This window comes from Anastrepha obliqua, chromosome 1 (genome assembly GCF_027943255.1).
Source record: "Anastrepha obliqua isolate idAnaObli1 chromosome 1, idAnaObli1_1.0, whole genome shotgun sequence".
Classification (NCBI taxonomy): Eukaryota; Metazoa; Arthropoda; class Insecta; order Diptera; family Tephritidae; genus Anastrepha; species Anastrepha obliqua.
In genome coordinates this window covers 2,063,137-2,083,663 of record NC_072892.1, presented here as the reverse complement: position 1 = coordinate 2,083,663, position 20,527 = coordinate 2,063,137, and the positions used below count along the sequence as shown (strand labels likewise).

Here is a 20,527-nt window from a genome sequence, read left to right as displayed (position 1 = left end):
TATAAAGCAAGAATATATAATAAAACTAATGCGAAAAGGGGAACAAAATAGGCGCAAAAAAATGAGTTTTGCAAAAACGCGGAATGAAGCAAATCAACTCAAGCTAAAAATGTAAAAATAGTAAAAAATTTATAAAATGACAGAAAAAGGCCAGATGAAGTGAAAAGGCAAAGAAATGTGGAAATAATTTTAAAGAAGTGGTCAAAAAGTTATTGTAAAAATAGTAGCGAAAATTTTCAAGTAAAAAGTAGGCGCTGTGCTTTGAAAAACAAAACATAACAACAACAAAAAATAGTTAAATGGCGAAGAGCAGTAAAAATGCATTTTAATGATCTACTTATATTGCACTAACAGTACCTACTAATGGAGGTTTTTCGAAGTAAGTGAAGGTAATAAAAAATGTTAATTAAAAAATAATAAAAATAAGTCAAAGAATAATTAAAACAGAGAATAATAAAAATCTATATGCAGCAGCATAACTAAGAAAAAAATTAAAAATAAGGGGAGCAAAAAAGTATGAAAAATAGGCATAGAAATATTTGAAATTAATATATTAGAAATTAATCAAATAGTAATAAAAACTAACAAAATCCAAAATTAAAACAAAAAAAAAAAAAAATAATAAAACGAAGTTATATTTATAAAATAATACAAATACTATAAAAATATATTAACAAAAAATATTGATAATAAAAGGCTAAGCAGGAAATGCAGTGCTGGAAGTCATTACTAGTCTAAAGCCATTGAAATAGCCTTTAAACTGTGAAAGTGTGAAAACTAAGAGCACAAAATATGTTTTAATAACTAACTAGCTTCGCTATGATATTCCTAAATAACGAAAGTTCCTAATTATTTAACAAAAGTAAACAAATCTCAAGTAAATTGAAGGCAAGAGTTTATTACGAATAATCCATAGCAGCATGGCTTAGCAAGAAAGTAATTTCGTTCTTCGGTAAAGAAAATATATCATTACTTCTGCTTTGAATATGGCTCAAAAACTAATACTAAAGTCGGTGCGGGGATCTATAGGGCAACCACCAAAATATCTGAACTCTCTGTGCGAGAGTAAGTCAGCCATTGGGAAGTCGCACAAGACCTCCGTCATGCGAAAAAGCCTTTCATGACCTTTTACCTACGATAGGGAATTGCGTAGCCTGCGTAAAGCAGGCATCCGGAAAATAGTAGGTTTTTTGACAGGTTCCTATTACATAAATTACCATCTTTCGAAAATGCACATTTGAAATGGGATAGAGTGTAGACCACAGGGCATGTTTGTGCAACTGTATTGCCTTGGCAAAGACAAGACTGCACATCTTACACCGAGGTAAAATTTGTTCGAATGGGTGCGATATTCTAAAATTTCTTCGCAAGGCAGAAAATTTACTGAAAGAATTTGGCTTTCAATCAATTGCCTTTCTGAGGCTGGGAACATCCAGGGCAAAACAGAACCTGATGTAATACATTTAGGGTTGTAGTGCCAGTCGGACGCCCCACGGACACCCTCTCAAACACTGGAATAAGTGTTAGACATCCAGCTCCATCGATAACTAATATTTTTTACATAAAATCTAGTCCAAGCAAATTGTATTTTTTGTATAAAAATGGTTGAAGGACAGGATATAATCCTATAATAAAGAAGAAGAAGAAGACGATGTTTCAGTCAATAGGGCTAGTACTTACTGCGTTAAAAACTTGTAGTAGCACACAAAAGATCTGTTAGGTCGAAGTGTCGGCCATTGGGCAAACTACAGATAATAAAATTATTGGTTTTGAAAGTTTTTTGATAATGAATCAACGGTACGGTTTATTTCTATTCGATGCTGTCATCTGAACATGGGGTTTACTTACAGTTATTTTGAAATAGTTTAAAAAAATCAAACCTCTCCTCGACTTACACAAGAAGTGTGGCTGTAAAACATTTTTCGCTGCAAAATGCGCTTCCTCAGCTGTTATGACCTCATAATTTGATGAAAACGCTTTCCACGTATGCATTTGTTTAGGTCTGGAAACAGATGGGCAGAAGTCGCTAGTGGCCAAATCTGGTGAATACGGTGGACGCTACAACAATTCGAAAAACAAATTTAATTCTTGGATATGGATTTTACCTATTGTGACACGGTGCATTGTTCTTATGAAAATAATTTTTTTAGGCAAACTGGGTCTTTTTCATGAATTTTTTTCTTCAGCTGGCCTAAAAGGTTACAACAATATTCAGAATTTATTGTTTCCACGGTTTGCAAGTAATCCACAAATAAAATTAATTTCGCATACCAAAAAAACCCTTCTTGACCGATTTCTGGACACAATTTCTGAAAACCAATACTTCACTCAAAATATTGCTTAGACGGCCGAATGAGATGGCAGGGGATTCTATTAAACCCCTTTCAGTTACCTGACGATTTTCTAATACGATTATCTGTATTTTTTCTGTGATTTCTAGTGTTGTTGCTGTTTTTCAACGTCCTTGAGGTAGATCGCCTTCAAGGTTTGTATGACCACGTGTTAATTCAGCAACCCATCTTTTTACTGTAGTAAGTGATATCGAAAAGTCCTTATAACTTTCCACATTCGTTCATAAATTTAATTTTTTCCATTGTAGAAATTAATGCCACACGTCCATACAAAATACGAAGAATGAATTGAGAGATTGAAATGAAACTTCACATAGGCTCATACAAGTATGAAGAGTATACCAACAACCAATAACAAAAAAAAAATTAGGCTAGTAGCAACGATATCCTTTATCGAACCGCAAAACTTATGGAACAACCTGGTGTAAGGTGGCGAAAAATTAATCACCTTATAGGAAGATAATCACCTTTTGAAAGATTTCCATCACCCAAAATAATTTTTATTTATGAATTAAAAAAAAAAGTTATTCAAAAACAAAATTAGATGATTAATTTTGCGCCACCTTATATTTACTTATCGCCTTCAAAATACAAGTCTCTATCCCTGCAGTGCTTTATATGGGTATTCCATTTTTCAAAATCTGCTTCTGGCAGCTTCTTCAGGAGAGGTGGCATTTGCATTTCATTTCCCGTACTCAAATCGTGTGCTTTTTTCACGATCAAGTGAAGCCAAGTACTTGTTCACCTGATCTTTCCAACGCAGAGGAGGTCTTCCTCTTCCTCTGCTACCACCAGCTGGTACCGCACCGAATACTTTCAGAGCCGGAGCGTTTGTATCCATTTGCACGACAAGAACTACCCAACAAAGTCTCTGGATCGTTATTCGCTCTGCTATGTCTATGTTGTCGTAAAGCTCATAGAGCTCAACGTTCCATCGCCTGTTGACGTGGAAAGGTCCAAAAATCTTGCGCAGCATCTTTCTCTGTGAAGTCTCCCTTGTTTAGCCTTTGCTTTCTGAAAAATTCACTCTTTGGGGAGACATCCAAATTAACCTTTACGGCACAAATGGTGGCGCTTTATTTAGGTTATTTTTCTCAGTTCAATACCTATAAACATTGAAAGAGTTCGGGCAGACAGCAAGGTAAACTTTTAGTGCCCAAATCACCTAATCGAAATGGGCCTGTCAATTGACCGCCTATTTCATAGGCTACTTCTGGTAGAAATGTAGGCGAACTTATTTTCTTGCCAAGCCATAATAAAAAAAAATAAAAATAAAATAAAAATTCATAGCGTACTTAGAAGCACAACTTTAGTATTGTTAGCTTATATTTATATATATATTTAGAGAGCAATAAAAACTAAACGACAAGGAGGAAATGAAATTTTCCAATGAAAAATGTGGAAAAATGTTCCTAAAAACGTACAAGAGCAAAAAAATAACAAATAGTTCAAACGCACTGAAAAAGTTCCTAAAACGCAAACATATCACAAAATCACATAAGCAACAAAAATGTTAACGAAAAGTCGAGCCTAAAATAACTAGCAAAAAATAATGCTTTTGCTTCATTTGTGGCAGAGGTCCATACAGCATTCAAACATAGTCTGGAGCGTAAACGAGAATAACCAAAATAAAAAATTTAAGTAAACAAAAAGCAACACAAAACCAAAGTGCAACAGTTTGGCAAATGCATCTTGAATACCAAAGCGCGCAATCGAATCTCAACTAACAACAACTAATCTGTACGCGAGTGTAGCACACAATTTAGATGAACAACTAAACATTTTGTACTGGCAAGAAAATATTTGATTGCCGCCGTTTTAGAGTTGACGCAGGAAAAATCGCGTAAACTGTGAAATGTGTAAAACCAGATACAGAAAGGAAACGCGCAACGCATCGAAATTATTACAAACCAACGCATGCACAAATAGAAAATATTACAAAGAAAGCGATATGTGGCAACTACAGCAACTTTGAAAACCAGCAACCAAAAAAAAAAACAAAAAAGAAGAAAGAAAAGTTGCCTTTTCTGAGTGAAAAACTTTTCAACTTTTTATGCCGAGCTTCGTGTGCCAAACGAAAGTGAAACTTCTACTTTGTGAGTTGTTAAAAAGTTGCTGCATACTTGAAGCCGCGCAAGCAAGTACATATCTAAGCCAAAAATAACAATGAATATGTCACCCAGCTCAATCAACTGTTGCGTCGCAGCATCGCCACCACCAGCGACTATTTTGCGTCGCACCGACACGCAGCGCCTTTTGTCCCTTGCTGCCAACCAAGAGGCCGTTGCAAAGCCAGAGTTGGCCTGCATTCGGCGACACAAACGAATGTGCAACAATGCCTGCGAAAGTCCACCAATGCCACGTGGTGGCTCTACATCTCCATCGCTGCCGCCGCCAGCACAGCGAACACTAACACCAACACCAGGAACGACGCCAACGCCAACACCATTCCTCATGCCCGCCGATTTCTACAAGAGTTTACTAGCGAGCGCCGCAGCTTTGCAGCAGCACCAACAGCAGAAACATCAGCAAAAGCTATTCGAGGATGAAGTGCAGTATCAGCGCGTAGAGCATGAGCGTAGAACGTCAGCTGCTGCCCAACGCTACTTACTGCAGCAGCAGTGTCCGCATTCACCCAACGCCACACATTTCCCGCGCAATTTGCTCTTCTCTGCTGCTGCTGCTGCGGCCGCAGTTCAACGCAGCACCGCTGCTGCAGAGCTGCTCGCCGAGACGACTGGCGATTCGAACGGCAGCGCAAGTGGCAGTAATCATGTTAGTTGGTGACAAGTATTTAATTATTTGTGTGCATATATAGATTCACTATAGTCGAGTGGGTCAACTAATTTTATGTCAAAGTTTAGCGATAAGAAAAATTTCTACTAAAAAATTGCGTTACTACTCGTACGTGGTAATAGAGTATTAGTCGATGAAGCCTTACAGCATATTTTGTTAAATTTTTGAGCCTTAACTTAATGAAATATAAGTAAATACCTATATGCCAAATTGATCATAAAATGATTTAATGCGTTCAGTAAATGGCACTTATGGTTTACATAAGGAAAGTTCTTATCAGAATTCTAAAGAAAACTGATGCTTGAACATTCACGATCAATCTCGTCAATTTATTAGTTAGCTGTTGTCAAAAGGTGTCTTATTTATTCAATTATTCCATCATTCCGTTTTATACATCGTGTGAACACAACTGTTTTAGTGAACTAATATAATTTCATAAAAAGCATGTTTTGCAACAAAAAATTGGTCCACCAGGGTAATTCCAATATTTTTTTGAAAGAGGTTTTTCAACATTATATTTTACATTTAATTACGTAGGGTTGCTATTATGGGAAAAAATTAGAAAAATTGTCTTTCACTAAAAGAACTAAACAAAATAAAGGAGTCCAATCAGATAACGAATCGCATGCAACTGATATGGAAATATGTGATAACGAAAGTGAAATAGAGTAGGAAGTCAATAGCACTGTATTTTCGAGTAGTGAAGAAGAGGATCTTCGTTATATAGCTTGCAGCAAAAAGAAAGGGGGAATATTATTTCTTACTCTGAAACGAAAAAGAATTAGAAGCTATTAATAAATCTTGCAAAGAAGAAATCTCCATCGAAAAAGCTGCTGATGATACTTTGTAGAAAACATTGAAAGATGGTAGAGATGTAGATATATTACCAAGTTACACCGCGTTCAAAGAGAACTATGCTAAACGCCATATTATGCTTGGTTTGGTAAGAAGTTCCTTCAAATTGAATACTGAAATTTTTATCACTGTCGTATGGGATATATCATTTTTGAATATGAATATGAAAACTTTGTTTAAAGTTTTGTGTAGTATGTATTATCAAAAGATGCGCTCAGATATAGTTTTAAAATAAAACACATAACAATTTAGACTCTTTCAGGCTTCACTATTTCTGTAAAAAAAAAATAAAAAGAGGGAAAAATAATACCATTTAAATGTCCACCAATGAGCACGTCTCTTGGCGGCCGCCGTAGTCGATTGGGTTGGTGCATGACTACCATTCGGAATTCACAGAGAGAACGTAGGTTCGAATCTCGGGGAAACACCAAAAATGAAGAAAAAGTTTTTTCTAATAGTGGTCGCCCCTCGGCAGTCAATGCAAACCTCCGAGTGTATTTCTGCCATGAAAAAGCTCCTCATAAAAATATCTGCCATTCGGAGTCGGCTTGAAACTGTAGGTCTCTCCATTTGTGGAAAAACATCAAGACGTACACCACAAATAGGAGGAGGAGCTCGGCCAAACACCAAACAGGGTGTACGCGCCAATTATATATACCTATATAATGAACACGTCTACAAGTAAACTTCGCTCGACGGGCGAACAGTCGATTAATGATTGTTGTTCAGCAACACTTTGCGCTACAGCAACAGCATTCTCAACAGAAAGTCCAGTTTTTGGTCAGCCAGTACGTTTTCTATGCTCGACAGAACCAGTTTCTTGAAACTTTTTCACCAACCTTTGAATTGTCGACTCATTTATTATAATTTCCCCCAAAACAATCACGAATTTTGCGTTATTTTGTTCTTAAGGCTCGACCATTTTTTTAATAAGTTGCAATAATTTTCACTCGTTGCGCTCTATCGTGTAAAAATGTACCTCTACCCATTTGACAAATGTCAAAGGTGACATAAAAAAATTTACCGTCGATAAAGTATTTACTACTGACATTAGGCGTCACTTTTGAATGAACTGCGAAGCGCCTCACATGACGAAATTGTGCAAAATATGAAATATTTCTCAAAAAAATAACCACAAATATTTAGTCTATAACTTTTTTTAAGTTTTCTACTTAATTTGTAAATATTTTTTTATTTTCTTCTCTTCCGCTCCGTTCAACGCAGAAGCCTAGCAATTATTCGTGGCCCTTGGCAGCTGTCACACCACCTACAATAGCGAATGCCACAGCCACTCCAGGCGCAACAATAACACCGACCAGCACAAATAGAGCCACTAACAATCAATCGACACCAAATCATATTTCTTTGCTGCCGTCCTCTAGTTCGGCCACACCGATACCTCCCGTCGGCGGTTTAGATTTGCATGCAGCGGTTGCTGGTGAAGCCACACACAGTTTTGACGGCACACTAAAGTCACCCGATCAACAACAAACGGCGGCGGTACACTCACCTTCATCGCAGCAGCAACACCAACAGCACCAGCGACATTCAACCACTGCAAATCATCTGAGTAGTCAGCAACAACAACAACAGCAGCAGCAGCATTCACACGCACTACAAAGTTTGCATTCCTCCGCCTCGACGCCCAATTCGCCCACAGCGGCCAGTGCCGCTGCAGCTGCAGCAACAACAGCGGCCGCAACCGCTGCCGCAACCATGCCCATCGGTGGAGTGCAGGGCCAAAATCCCACGCAGGGTTTGGTGCATTGGATGAGTGCCGTTATGGCTGAGCATATGACTGGGCAAACACATCACGATCCGACGGCAATGGGTATGCATTACATGTGGAATGGTAATGTGGATGTAAGTACACACATACAAACCTATATTGCGAGTTTTCTGTATGTGCAGGTGTGTGAGGGACCTTCATTTGCATGTTAGTACGTAAAAGATGTGCATGAAATTGGAAAAAAATTCAATAGCATTCAATGCATTCCTAAATGAGCAGTCAATATTCCTATTTATGTTGTTCATAAAAATATTTTTAGTTTTTGAATTTTCCATATTTAGTAGGGTAAAAACGAAGGACCTTCTCTCCTCAACTAGAAAGCGTCCAAACAGTGCAAGGCTTACAATTCACCACTTTTCTGTCCTTCCTTGATTTCTTATTGCGTTTAGCCAGTCCTTCGCAAATAATATCGATAATATAATCCAATGCGGATGCTATTTATTTAATGTTATAACATTTAAAAATACTTTTCACTTATTTACAAACCATGAAGAATTTCAAATATGAAATAGTATTTTTCTTGTTTATTTTTCTTTTAAATTATTTCTATTTTAAACTTACGCTCCACGCAAGTTGCACCACTTACTATTGATGAGAAATTTTTCTCCCGCTGCCATCATAAAGTTGCTCCCAATGATTCACAACTTTTCGCTACTTTTTGTGGGAAATTCACAAAAATCTTTCAAAAAAATTTTATGAAGGAGAGATGGTAGCGGATTGAAGCGCCCGAAGTGTTTAACTTTTATCACCAGCAAATCGATAAAATTCAATAGGAGTTTAGGATGTCCCAACAAAATGGTATGGACGCGAATGGATTCTGGATAAACCACTACTTCAACCAACCAACCAAGCCTCGAAAGCAGAAGGACTAAAGAATGGACACGAAAAAATAGTCGATTGTGCTACTCATCACTTGCGTAAAACTAACTGTAAATGCAAAATGAGTGCACTCATTGTATTAATAGTGTTTGTTGTCATTAATAATTTGCTTCATTGACTTTTCGTAACTTCTAAGCATTCTTCAAAATTTGTTCGGTTAAATGTGAGCTTGCGGAGAAAATTGTGTGCAGAAAGCAATAAAATGGACGTTTATCGGACAATGCCATAACAAACAATCCGAATAGTCCGAAAAGTATTCTAACTTATATATAAACTTTGTCAGTGAAATGAAAGCCTGGCAGTGGAAGAAAAAAGTATTCGCATCGGAAACAAAAGCCAAAGAATAGTGCCACTATTTCGAAAAAAACTGACCTTTCTCTTCGAGAGACTGCAAACCAAGTCCGTATGTCGGACGGTTATGTCTAAGAAGTGTGCAAAACGAAGGCTTACGATCATGTAGAAATATCGTGGGACCCAACCGGAATGATAAACAAAATATGAGTGCTAAAACACGTGCGCGAAAATTATACCGTCAATACATCCATAAATATGGTTGGTTTCTTATGGACCATGAAACATTCATCAAAATAGACTTTAAGCAGATTCAGGGCGTTTAATTGTATACCAGGAGCCTTTAAGCTGAAAATGTTGGACAAGTTCCTTAAAAAAATATTTCGTTTAGCAAGCCATCTGCCAGTGTACATAGTATGAAGAGCAAGACGTTCATTATCATGGGACTATAAATTAAGAAATTTATAAGAAGGAGTGTTTGCAAAAACATTGGCTGATATTAACAAAACCACTTAAAGGCTCTGTTCTGTTCCGGCCTGATTTAGCATTGTGTCATTATAGCCGTATTGCCATGAAATGAATGAAAATCAAAGGGTAAATATCGTTCAAAAGGAGCACAACCCACTAAACTGTCCACAATTGCGACCCATTGAAAAATATTGGGTTATTGTTAAAAGAAATTTGCTCGGCAGTACTGCAAAATATTCAATTTCTTAATCCTGCGTAATTCTTAGACTCTCAGTATGAATTACACGAGAAATGCCCAATTAGCACGAGAATTCAACGAGATTACGAATTCTATTTTGCTAGATTTTTCTTTGCCCAAGGATGAGTTTTCTAAATTATTGGATTCAATTTAATTTTAGTGTTTTCTGCACTTTAGTTATAAGTCGTCGGTTTAGTCCGTAACTTAAGACGTTTTGAAACTAAATAAATAATAAACTGTGCCTAGTTAGACCAGTATGGAGTTAAATGCAACTGAAGGATGAATCTTATTTTAATCTCAAATCACTGTGAGCCTCAAATCACTCAACTAATCAAAAATATGAAAAAATTACTAAAATTCACTCGAAAAAAGACACATTTGCGCATTTCCTTAATTTAATATTTTTCGCTTTGTACACACTTTGTTACATACATACACACACGCACACACACAAGCCCAAACAAAAATTGATAAAAGAGCAGAAAAGACGAGAAACTTTGTCCTTTGGCCAGTATTAAACAAGACCAACATTATTTTTCACATAGCTTCGAAAGGGATAGAATGCACATACAAATTTATCACGTTTGTGCGCCTTAATATAGACTTGAACTTATACGTGCCTGAAGGTGTGTGCGTTTGTAATGCGCAATTCTTACGCGAAAGTGCAAATTAAGTGCTGAACGCGTCAGCGTCTTCTACTTACTTTGAGGAAAAAGTTCGCCGCCAACACTGACAGAGGACAGGCCAGAGCAGCCAAGCAGAAATGGGTTGATGGTAGTGATATTTTTGAAAAGGGCAAAATATTTAAAAACCAATTAATGAACACGCGTAACTTCAGAAAAAATTCAGTATTGTTATTAATTCAAAATTTACTCATATTAAATTGACAGGTGAGTAGACTTAGGGAAAATAGGCGAACACTAAAAATGAAGTATAAATTGAAATTTTTTCCTTTGTTCATCGCAAGTCAACTCTTTTCTTGTTAGTAAATAATTATGTATGTACAGGGTGGCTGATGAATTTTGCTACATTAAGAAACTCAAATAACTTTTTTTTAGTGTATGGAATTCATTTATTTTTTTTTCAAGTTGAAGGTTATTAAATTTTATTAAATGTAGCTTAACCAGTTTTAAAAATAAGTGCGGCATCTTAGTAAAAAATTGTTCATTGCTGCTTTGAGAGTTGCGACAGGAATAGCCGCAATTGTTGCCCGAATGGATTGTTTTAGTTCATCCAAATTTGCTGGCTTTGTTTTATAAACTTCTTGTTTACATAAACCCCACAAGAAAAAGTCAGGTGCAGTAAGGTCAGGCGACCTGGGGGGCCAACGAAATTCGGAGTTTCTTGAAATCAGTTTATTGGGAAATTTTCGTCGCAACTCTGTCATAACAGTCTGGACTATGTGAGACGTTGCCCCATCTTGTTGAAACCACACAGAGTTGAAAGGAATTCTCTTTCGGCGTAGTTCTGGATAGAAAAATTCTTTCAGCATTTTCAAATAACGGTCTCCAGTAACCGTAACGGTGTGACCATTTTCTTCAAAAAAATAAGGCCCGACAATACAGCGTGAAGAAACCGCACACCACACTGTCACGCGAAGAGGATGCAATTCCGTCTCGTGGAGTATCTGTGGGTTAGAAGTACTCCATATTCGACAATTTTGTTTGTTCACATTGCCATTTAAATCGAAATGGGCCTCATCAGACATGAAAAGGCAGTTTAACATGTTTTGGTCTTCTTCCACCATTTGCAGGATCTTCTGGCAAAATTCCAAGCGAATCGGCAAGTCTGCTGCATTCAGTTTGTTAACCATTTGAATTTTGTAGGGAAATAAGTCTAAATCTTTGTGCATTATTGTTTGCAAAGACTGTCGGCTGACACCAAGTTGAGCAGATAAGCTTCTTGTTGAAACCCTTGGATTGCTTTGTATAGCTGCAGCTACAGAAGCGATCGTTTCCTCCGTCCGAACTGGTGGGTTTCGATGCTAAGGCCTTCTTGCGACTGTTCCTTGCTCAGCAAAATTATTCACCAGTCTCATTATGGTCCATCTGCTCGGGGGATCGCCGCCAAACATCCGCCTGTACTCTCTCTGTACCAAAACTACGGACTCCAGTGCGTGATAGCGGCGGACTATCGAAATTCTTGCGTGTCCCAGTTATCCATTTTAATAAATTTTAAAGATCAATCTGCAAATTAAAACGAAAATGGAACAGATAACTTAAAAAGAAAAAAAGGTATTCAATTTTTTTTGGTAGCGGCTTTCATCAGCCACCCTGTATGTGTGTAGAGGTATGTATAAGTACATATTCTGCTCAAATATGAACGAGACGGTATCAATAACACGGTCCGCGGATGACATATGGCAAAAATAAGCTTACAAATCATAAGCTTACATAGCAAATTTCAGCGTGATATGTCACATAGTTTGTTTTCTGTGCTACTGTAAACAAGTCAAGCTCGAGTGTTTTCTTCGAATTCAACGATGGAAATTCAAGTTGAACATAGAATTTATTTTTGCCATATGTCATCCGCGGACCGTTTTATTGATACCGTCTCGTTCATATTTGAGTGTATTAAAGGGCTGAACAAATACATTTGAATAGCCCAACAAGACATTTGTTGGCAGGGCAATTACTTACTCTCTTTGTCCCTTTCTCTTTTTAGGTGCGGGCAAATACAAATCATTTGGTGTATATATAACAGTGCTGTCCAAAATGAAAAATGTGAGTGTATAAGTGAGAACGAGAGAATGGGAGCAGCCCAGTGGGAAATTTAAACCAAAATAAATAAATATTGAATTGGAGTAGAAAATTTTTGTGGGAGGAATCGAAATGCCTTTTGATATTACATCTATAGCTTCCTTTAAACGACTTGTAACATAAAAGGCATTACAAGTCGTCAAAGGCATTTTCTAGCATAAAAAAGTTCTCACAGGGCATTGTATTGCATACACTAAGCGTCGCGGAGAAACTCGGTATTTATTCGTTGCCGGTTTGCTAACGACTGAACGATGGAGAGTAAGAATAAGTGTGATAGATTGATGTATGGGATGGACAGCACTGATATATAACTAAGAAACCGATCAACGGCAAGACAAGTAGTACTTGCCTTGCAAGCGACAATTACATTGCCTGAAAAGTATTCGCAAGTACAGAACTCTACTTGCAAGTACTTGAGTATTTTCATAGAAATGCTTATTGTTGGTAATTTTGTTTGGCTAAATATGTTCTACCTACTATGTATGTACAATACATCCAAGATATTTTTGATATTTCCAACAATTGCTGCGCAAATAATGTGTTATTTTATGTAAAAAAATATGTGCATATTAGGGTGGTCCAAAAAAAATTTGTATGCTGCCGCCCCCCAAAATAGTAAAGAATGAAAAATAAAAAGACCCGTATTTTTTTTTTTTTTAATCAGACCATATTTAATGGTGCCGCCGGGGCTTTGAAATATCCCATGTATTTTGCATGGAAAAAAAATACTTTTTCGTAGATTTCATGTAAAAACCTGGAAAATGAATATATTTTAACCGGATAACTCAGTTTCTCTTCATAATTGGTCAGGGAATAACAACCAATTATGAAATAATTAATTTTTTTTGTACTAATATAAATTTTTTCCCATGCATTTTTGGACCACCCTAGTGTATATGTATATTTGCATATGTAGTTATTTCAGCGAATGCCTTTTTTTCATAAGGTAATGACTGTCATTACAACTAATACTGCAGCGTTTCTCGGTGATAATATTCCGGGTGACTGAAAATACTCTTTCAGACGGAGCTGAGGATGCTGGAGTTGCTAAGATTCGGCAGCTCAGATTATACAAAATAGGAAAAAATCACTTTTATGACCGTCCCACCACCGTACAATATCGAAATCATCGTAAAATTCGACGTCAGTGCTCTCGTACTTATGTATTTCCCTGGTAATTTTGCTTTCAATTGGATCCTCTGTCTGTCACAATAATTGCTTTATCGTCAAGACCCAGGTTGAAGTGTTCAAGGATTTCGGAGACTTTCGTATGGATATTTATACCTGAAATTAATACAAAAGGAAAAATGGGATTGTCTAAAAAAAACTAAATAAATTGAATCAGTGAATTTTTTACATAACTTACATATATGTAGTTTGGGATATGTCGCAAATCGTTACAATATCCATAAATGAGCAGATAAGCACATCTTGCAATTGCAGGCTATGTGGTAAAGGTTCACAAAATTCTTGGAAGGCTTTGTGTCCTTTTTCAACTTTCAACTAACCATATGTACTAATTCATATGTACCCAAACCCAAAGTAGGTAGGGCATTTTTTGATGAAAACTCCTTTTAAAGAGGTTAAAATATGTTTATTAATGTGTTGAAATTTGTTAAAAATATCCTTGAAAGGGCCAACAGCACTCAGGCAATTTTTTGGAATTTCCCTTTTAAACACAACTTTTTAACTTTAAACACTACTTTTCATGTATGTATCTATTTCCAACAAAAAAAAAAACATCATTGGTCATGTGACTAAAAGATTACCTGTTCTAGCTTTGACTGTTTTCGTACAGTTTTATAAAAGCACAAAATGAATTCGGAGATTCATATTCAAATTCTAATATGTGTGTATTTGTAGGCAAAATGTTTAGCTGCACACTCTGTCGATCTATCTTTTTTATTTGGCTGCTACTCTTGAAAGGAATTCAGTTCTATTTCTAAATTTATTTTAAGAAAATTCTATTTGTTTGCTATTTTCTATAGTTAATACATAAAAGTTATATTTTTGTATTAATCTTAATCAAGATCTTGGTCGATTTTATCATAAAACTATAATAGCATAATAGGCAAAAAGTGGTTGAAATGTTTGATACATACTAGGTATGCAAGATAGAAACGTGATTTTAAATCTTTGAAAATTACTTACTTGTATTTTTTTCTTCGCCCATAGATCGCAAGCCAAGAAGTCTGTTTATAATATTTCCATTTTTAATGTAATGTACTGTTACCGCCAAATAAGTTTTTAAAACTAACGTTTGTAGCAGGTGAATCACTGGTAAATGACTGCAAATATTAATACATTAAAAGAAAAGAAACAAAATATTTGATAATATACTTACGTTGTCAAGTTCCATATTGTTAATTAATACTTATGAAATTTCAATGGTCACAGCATATGCGGTATCAGTTAATCCGCAAACAAAACTAATCGTAAATACACAAGTACTTGCGAGTACTACAAGTAAGCATGTATTAATTTTTGTAATCGCTGTTCTCTAGTTCGAGTATATAGTAATCGTGATCAGACAAGACGCGTACACAATTTACTTCAACAGAAAAAGTACGATTAGTATTTATACTGCCAATGCAGAGTAGCGGCCTTGCGCGAAGAGAGATTTGTATTCTACTTTGAGTAGAGTACAATGCAAAGAGTACTTGCAAGCGTAGAAGAAGCAAATGTATTTTTGCAGCCCTTTAATATGTATGTATGTAATCGGGTTTGTTTTCTCAACTCCCTTTGTCTCACATTTTCGATACCGTAGCAAGTCAACGACTAGTGCTTGACTGACTCGACACAATATTCGTGATTTGCGCAGAAAGGCAATGAAAAAAACAAAAAAACAAATATAAATAGCCTTATGTAGCAAAGAAATATGCAACAATAAAGGCAGCTGCATAGACTGTAAAATTGTGAATTAAAAAAAAAAAATATTAAAAAAAAATTTAAATGTGCTTTTCCCTACACCCCATTGCATCTCCGCATTCAGGTGCACATTATTTACTGGCATATCCCTGCTCCCTTTAACCCACACACTTTAAGGCACGAAGGACTTTCTACAACATCATATTCTACTACTCATATATTTCAAATTTCTATTTTTTATTTTGTTCCTCATTCCACTACATTCCATTTTTTCAAACTACACAGCTGTGCTCTCTCATGCGTTTTCTCTTCATATCTGCTTAGGAAAAAAATCGAAATTTTTGCGCTTCGGATTTTTTAATACCCTTGTTGTGTGTGTGTGTGTAAGTGTGGAAGTCCTGTTGGTGACGTCTTCAAAGATGTAAACAACTTTTTGCAATCGCATTTTTTCTTCAGCTCTGCTCACATTTTTCTTGTGCGCTTGTTGTATGTGTACATACATGAATATGTACGTATGTGCGTATGCACGTCGATATTTGAATGCATATGTATGTGCCAGAGAAACTCATAATCTCTTGTTTGTTTGGGAAGGTTCGGTATCTGCTAGGAAGCGTTATCTGAAATTCCGTTATTCTCAAGCTTTTCCGCTTGCATAGGTCGGCGATTCTTAGCTTCTGTTTATTTACTCTTCATTCTCTCAATTTAATGGAATCCTGCATTTTAGTTCCTTTTTTAATTTAATTCTTTCATAACGACTTGTACTTGGAGCGACTTGCTGCTATTCTTCTAAAGCTAACGCGTGCTCAAATTTATGGGTCTGGTACGGCTGTTGCTGTTTATTGGCTTTCCGCCCTCAAATTGAGTTTATTAATTAATTTCTTTTAAAAATATAATTCTTCTCGTACTTTCTTTCTTGATACCTATTTTCTTGCTTTGGCTCTGATTTTCGAAAATTTTAGTACTCTCCGTTTTAGTTTTTCCCCTTTTTTCATGCAGTACTTGTATGCGCTGCGTACAACTATTGCTTGTAATGGCAAAGCGGACTGGCTATACTTATGTAGGTTTACAACGGTTTATGCATACATATATACTTGTACATATGAATCAGTCATAACTGTATACTATTTCGGACTAATAACTTGAGCCAGCCACTAACTTCATTGGCTTAGACGCTAATACGGGTCCAATACTTATATTTTGTCTACATACAAATGCATGTTCTAACTGAAGGGACATCGTGTAGGCATTTAGAAAGCTCTGGTCAACAGACTTGACTGCTCCCTGTATATGTATTCACAGATCTGTTTTCATCATTTGTCGGGCCCTCCACTGGTCTGCCCGACTTGACCCGACTTGAGCGGTTGGTGGGAAGGTGAAAGTCAAAAAGTCAAAGATGAACAAATGTTTCAGTTTCTACTAACTCTGTCTGAGTTAGTTTGTTTGAATTGCTTGTCAGAACTACAAAACAATTACAAGACCCTTTTAAAAATAGTCTCGATAAATGCAAAGTGGCTGCCCTATGTCCTCGCTAGCCTCACGAATTCCATCTTTGAGGTCTTGAATCGCCCACGGTGTTGGCGTAGACCTTCTCTTTTTTCTGATAAAGAACTCCACGTCATTCTAGAGAAGCATTACACCAAGCAGTTATTTCTAATAGCGATTGCTTCTTGGCAAGTAATGGAAAATCTGTCATGATAAAGCTCCTCAAAAAACTACTGAGTACCATTCGAAATGGGCCTTCTCCTCGAATCCATGTCCAAGCCACCAGTGCTGCTATTCATAATGACTCCATAAATATTACTACTGCTGTTTACTGTTTTTTTCTCTTGTGCTTGCCATACTCTGTTTTAGCCAGGCGCACTAAACTGCGAATATTCAGCTCATGTGCGAAGTAAGTATTGTATATACGGAAGTGAAACATGGCTGGCCTCCAACACCATTCCACAGAGGCTATAAACTTTCATCAATAAATGTCTCCGCTTCAACCGTAAAATACTCTGGTCCAACACCCACCCTACGGCAAATCAAATGCAGAAAGTGGCGATGGATAGGTCACACGCTTAGAAAACCACTAAATGGCATCACGAGAATGGCACTGGGCTGAAACCCGCAAGGGTCGATTCGTACAACAATACTTAGTTCGCACATTAGCTAAATATTCGCAGTTTAGTGCGCCTGCAGTTTGGCGAACTTGTCCATACTGTATGCATTCGCCGTTACGCCGCCCTTGCTTTGTTTAGTCTGCAGTTGACATATTTATCTGCTCCGCCGTCTCTCTGACAAGATAGCAAAAGCTTTCGACAAATTCCACCAGTACCAGTTAACCATTATATGTCTTGATTTAGTGCGGTTGATACTCATAGCTTTGGTCTTGGCGATGTTGACCTCCAGTCCGACAGTGCGTGCCAGCGTTAAAGTCCGTCCGGCTTCGCTTGCATGTTAGTGTGTTTGGGAGAGAAGGGGCATATGTCATCGGCCTCGGTAGTCTAGCGTAAGTGAACTGGCCTGCCATCCCAGAGGATGTGGATTCACATCCAACGTGAAGCACGGTCCAGCAAATTTTCCAAGTTTTCCTATTTTTCCTTGTTTCAAAAACATTTTTTCAACCCCAGTAACATCTCCCAACTCACTTCCCAAGCCCAAGAAAATGATCTCTAAAACGTGGTATGGTTACTGGCCTAGTAAATCTACTGAATCCTCTTAGTTTAATAAAAATTTATCCATAATAAAAAAAATTGTATTTTAACTCAAATTTCATTGAATGGGTGCTTGAGTTGTGAGCGATTAACAGCCTACTATGATTAGTATTGCTATAGAATTCGAAAATTAAATTCTTCACAGAAAAAAAGTGTATAGTCGACTTAAATGTATTAGGTTAAGTTGAAGCGATTAATAGAACATTGTGATACCGCCTGGGGAACTTGTTTGTATCTCTCCTAAAACCAGTGAGTAGGTAGGTAGGTGAAGTTGTTGAAGGACCAGTCTGGCACTTCTCAAGTAGCACTAAAGCGCCGTTTTCATACCATTTTGAGATTAGCAGCGTAATTTACTACAGAAGTAGAAGATGTGTGCTGGGTATGGAAACCAAATTTCGGTTTCGCATCTTTCCTACTCTTTTTACTTCATCACTGTGTTCCTTAAAATGTTGTCCTAATTTTTTGGATTATCCTTTCCTTCCTGCCATATTTTTCTATTGCATTTTTCTGCTTTCTTTCGCTGCGTTGCTTGTGTGAAAATTATTGAAATGAATGGAGATTGATTATCTCCAAGGATATCAATACTCTCACTTACATATACATATATACCCCGAAATGTAGCTGGCTTTGCGAGGCACGCATACATTTACCTTCTCTTATGCATTTACATTTTTTCCTGCTATTCGCATCGTCCATTTATGGCTGGACTTAAAATATGGTAGAAAAACAAGAACACAGTTCAAGGGAGAAAAATTGATGTAAGTGGAATGAGTATAAAAAGCGGGTTAGTAAAGGTGGGCAATAGGGAGAGAAAGAGGGCCAAAAGGCGAGAGAAAGACATAGGAAGAGAGAGAATTAGTAGTTCCATTTATTGGCTATACTTGAAGTTCATTAATTTCGTTGAACGATGCGACTTTCCGACGCAGAACATTTGAAGTTAATGAATTTCGCACAAAAACAAGCGAAAAGTTGGTTAAGGATGTGAAATTTTCAATTTGCTAGTAGTAGATGAAGAAGGAAAATTTTAAAACGATTGAGTGAATATTTAGTATATCGTTTAGCACTTAAGTTAGCACAGTTTCTTTATTTTAACTGGTATTTTGAAGAAAAGCTAGTGTGACGTACTTCAAGGGGAATGCTGCATATCTCATTAGGAGAAACGAGCTGTAAACAAAGTTTGAAGTTTAATATTTCAAACTTTTTTATCTACAAAGATGCCAGTTTTGGATTTTATACGTAGATAGATCTCTTCTCATAGTTGTTCGAATATTCTTGAGTAAAGAAATGCCAAGTTACACTTAATTTTGTTTTGCTTCACGGAGATTTGAACCTACGTTCATCGAATTCCGAATTATAGTCACACACGAACCCATTCGGCTAAGTCAGTCGCCGTCAAAGCTTTAGGTGTAATTTTAAAGCGGGGACTTACATGGGCTTCCCACAAGTCTGATGGATTCCAAACTTAAACTCAGCTATTTGTTTCACTTCACTTCACGGACAACCATTAGCTTTATGAGTGGTTCGTAAAACTACTTTATTCCTTTGTTTTTAAAAATGTAGGATAGGGTAGGTTAGCCATGTTAGCCATGGCCCTAAGACCCATTGTGATACCTGCATTTGATTTCCACCCCCTAACTAAGATGCTTAAATTACTTAGATCTTTTTAAGAGAAAGTAGTTTCTCCAGTGAGACATTTTGCAAATTTCCCAGGGCTTCAAAGAAATAATCGCCAAGATATTTGGCGTGGCTTCTTCGAAGTGCAGGAAATTCACAGAGGAGGCCCTGTACCGACTCATAAGTCATTGTAAGGTTTACCTAATGTACTGGCTAGGGTGCCTATAGTGCAGTGATCCGTTTTATCACCTGTGAGGACGCTGGTAGTTAATCTGTTGAATCCAAGCAGACATTTCGCCCTCTTAAGCTTCAGTTTTGGCTGGCACACTTTGGAGGCCCTGTAGTTAGTAGTCAGAGACCACCTTGGATTGGCTTCCGTGATTATATTCAAGTCCATCGCAGTATACAGTTCATTTAGGGGAATGTTTATGTACCACTCGCTGAAGGTCCAGCTCAGAGCCTTTCCTTGCACAGCCAGCCGCTCTTTGTGGAGAGAAACACTCCAGAGTTTTGGAAAGAACAGATTGTGCGAGAGTGACTCGAATACTCTTAAATTACACTGTACAGTACAGTAGGCTGGGAATTGAACCAAAATAATTTTTTGAAGAAATCGGGTTATAAGTATTGTAAAAAAAGAAAACCTCAAATTAGTGGTCAAAATAGCGCGGTGCTCATAAGTGTTGCTCAGAATCCAAATTAAAACAAAAACAAACCCATTTGTTTTGAGTTTTTACATAACAATTTATTTATTCAAGAAAAGGATTCTTAGCCAACAAGTGCTACTTTAGACTAAGTAGGCAGTTGAATAGGAAATTCCTCTCTCGACGAACAAATCTAACACTTTATAAGGCCCTCATTATGCCCGTTATATCGAATGGCGCAGAAATTTGGACGATGGCAACATCCGATGATGAGTTCCTTAG

The 20,527-nt window shown here is 37.0% G+C and overlaps 1 protein-coding gene across 1 annotated transcript in view; it reads left to right on the top strand.

Annotated features, from left to right (window-relative positions):
• The window catches only part of LOC129235517 (zinc finger protein rotund-like), a 104,551-nt gene that overhangs the window by 35,362 nt on the left and 48,662 nt on the right, over window positions 1-20,527 (top strand). The window contains exon 2 of the mRNA XM_054869404.1: window positions 7,227-7,865. Within this exon, the coding sequence (XP_054725379.1) occupies window positions 7,227-7,865 (639 nt within the window). The remainder of the gene's footprint in view (window positions 1-7,226; window positions 7,866-20,527) is intronic.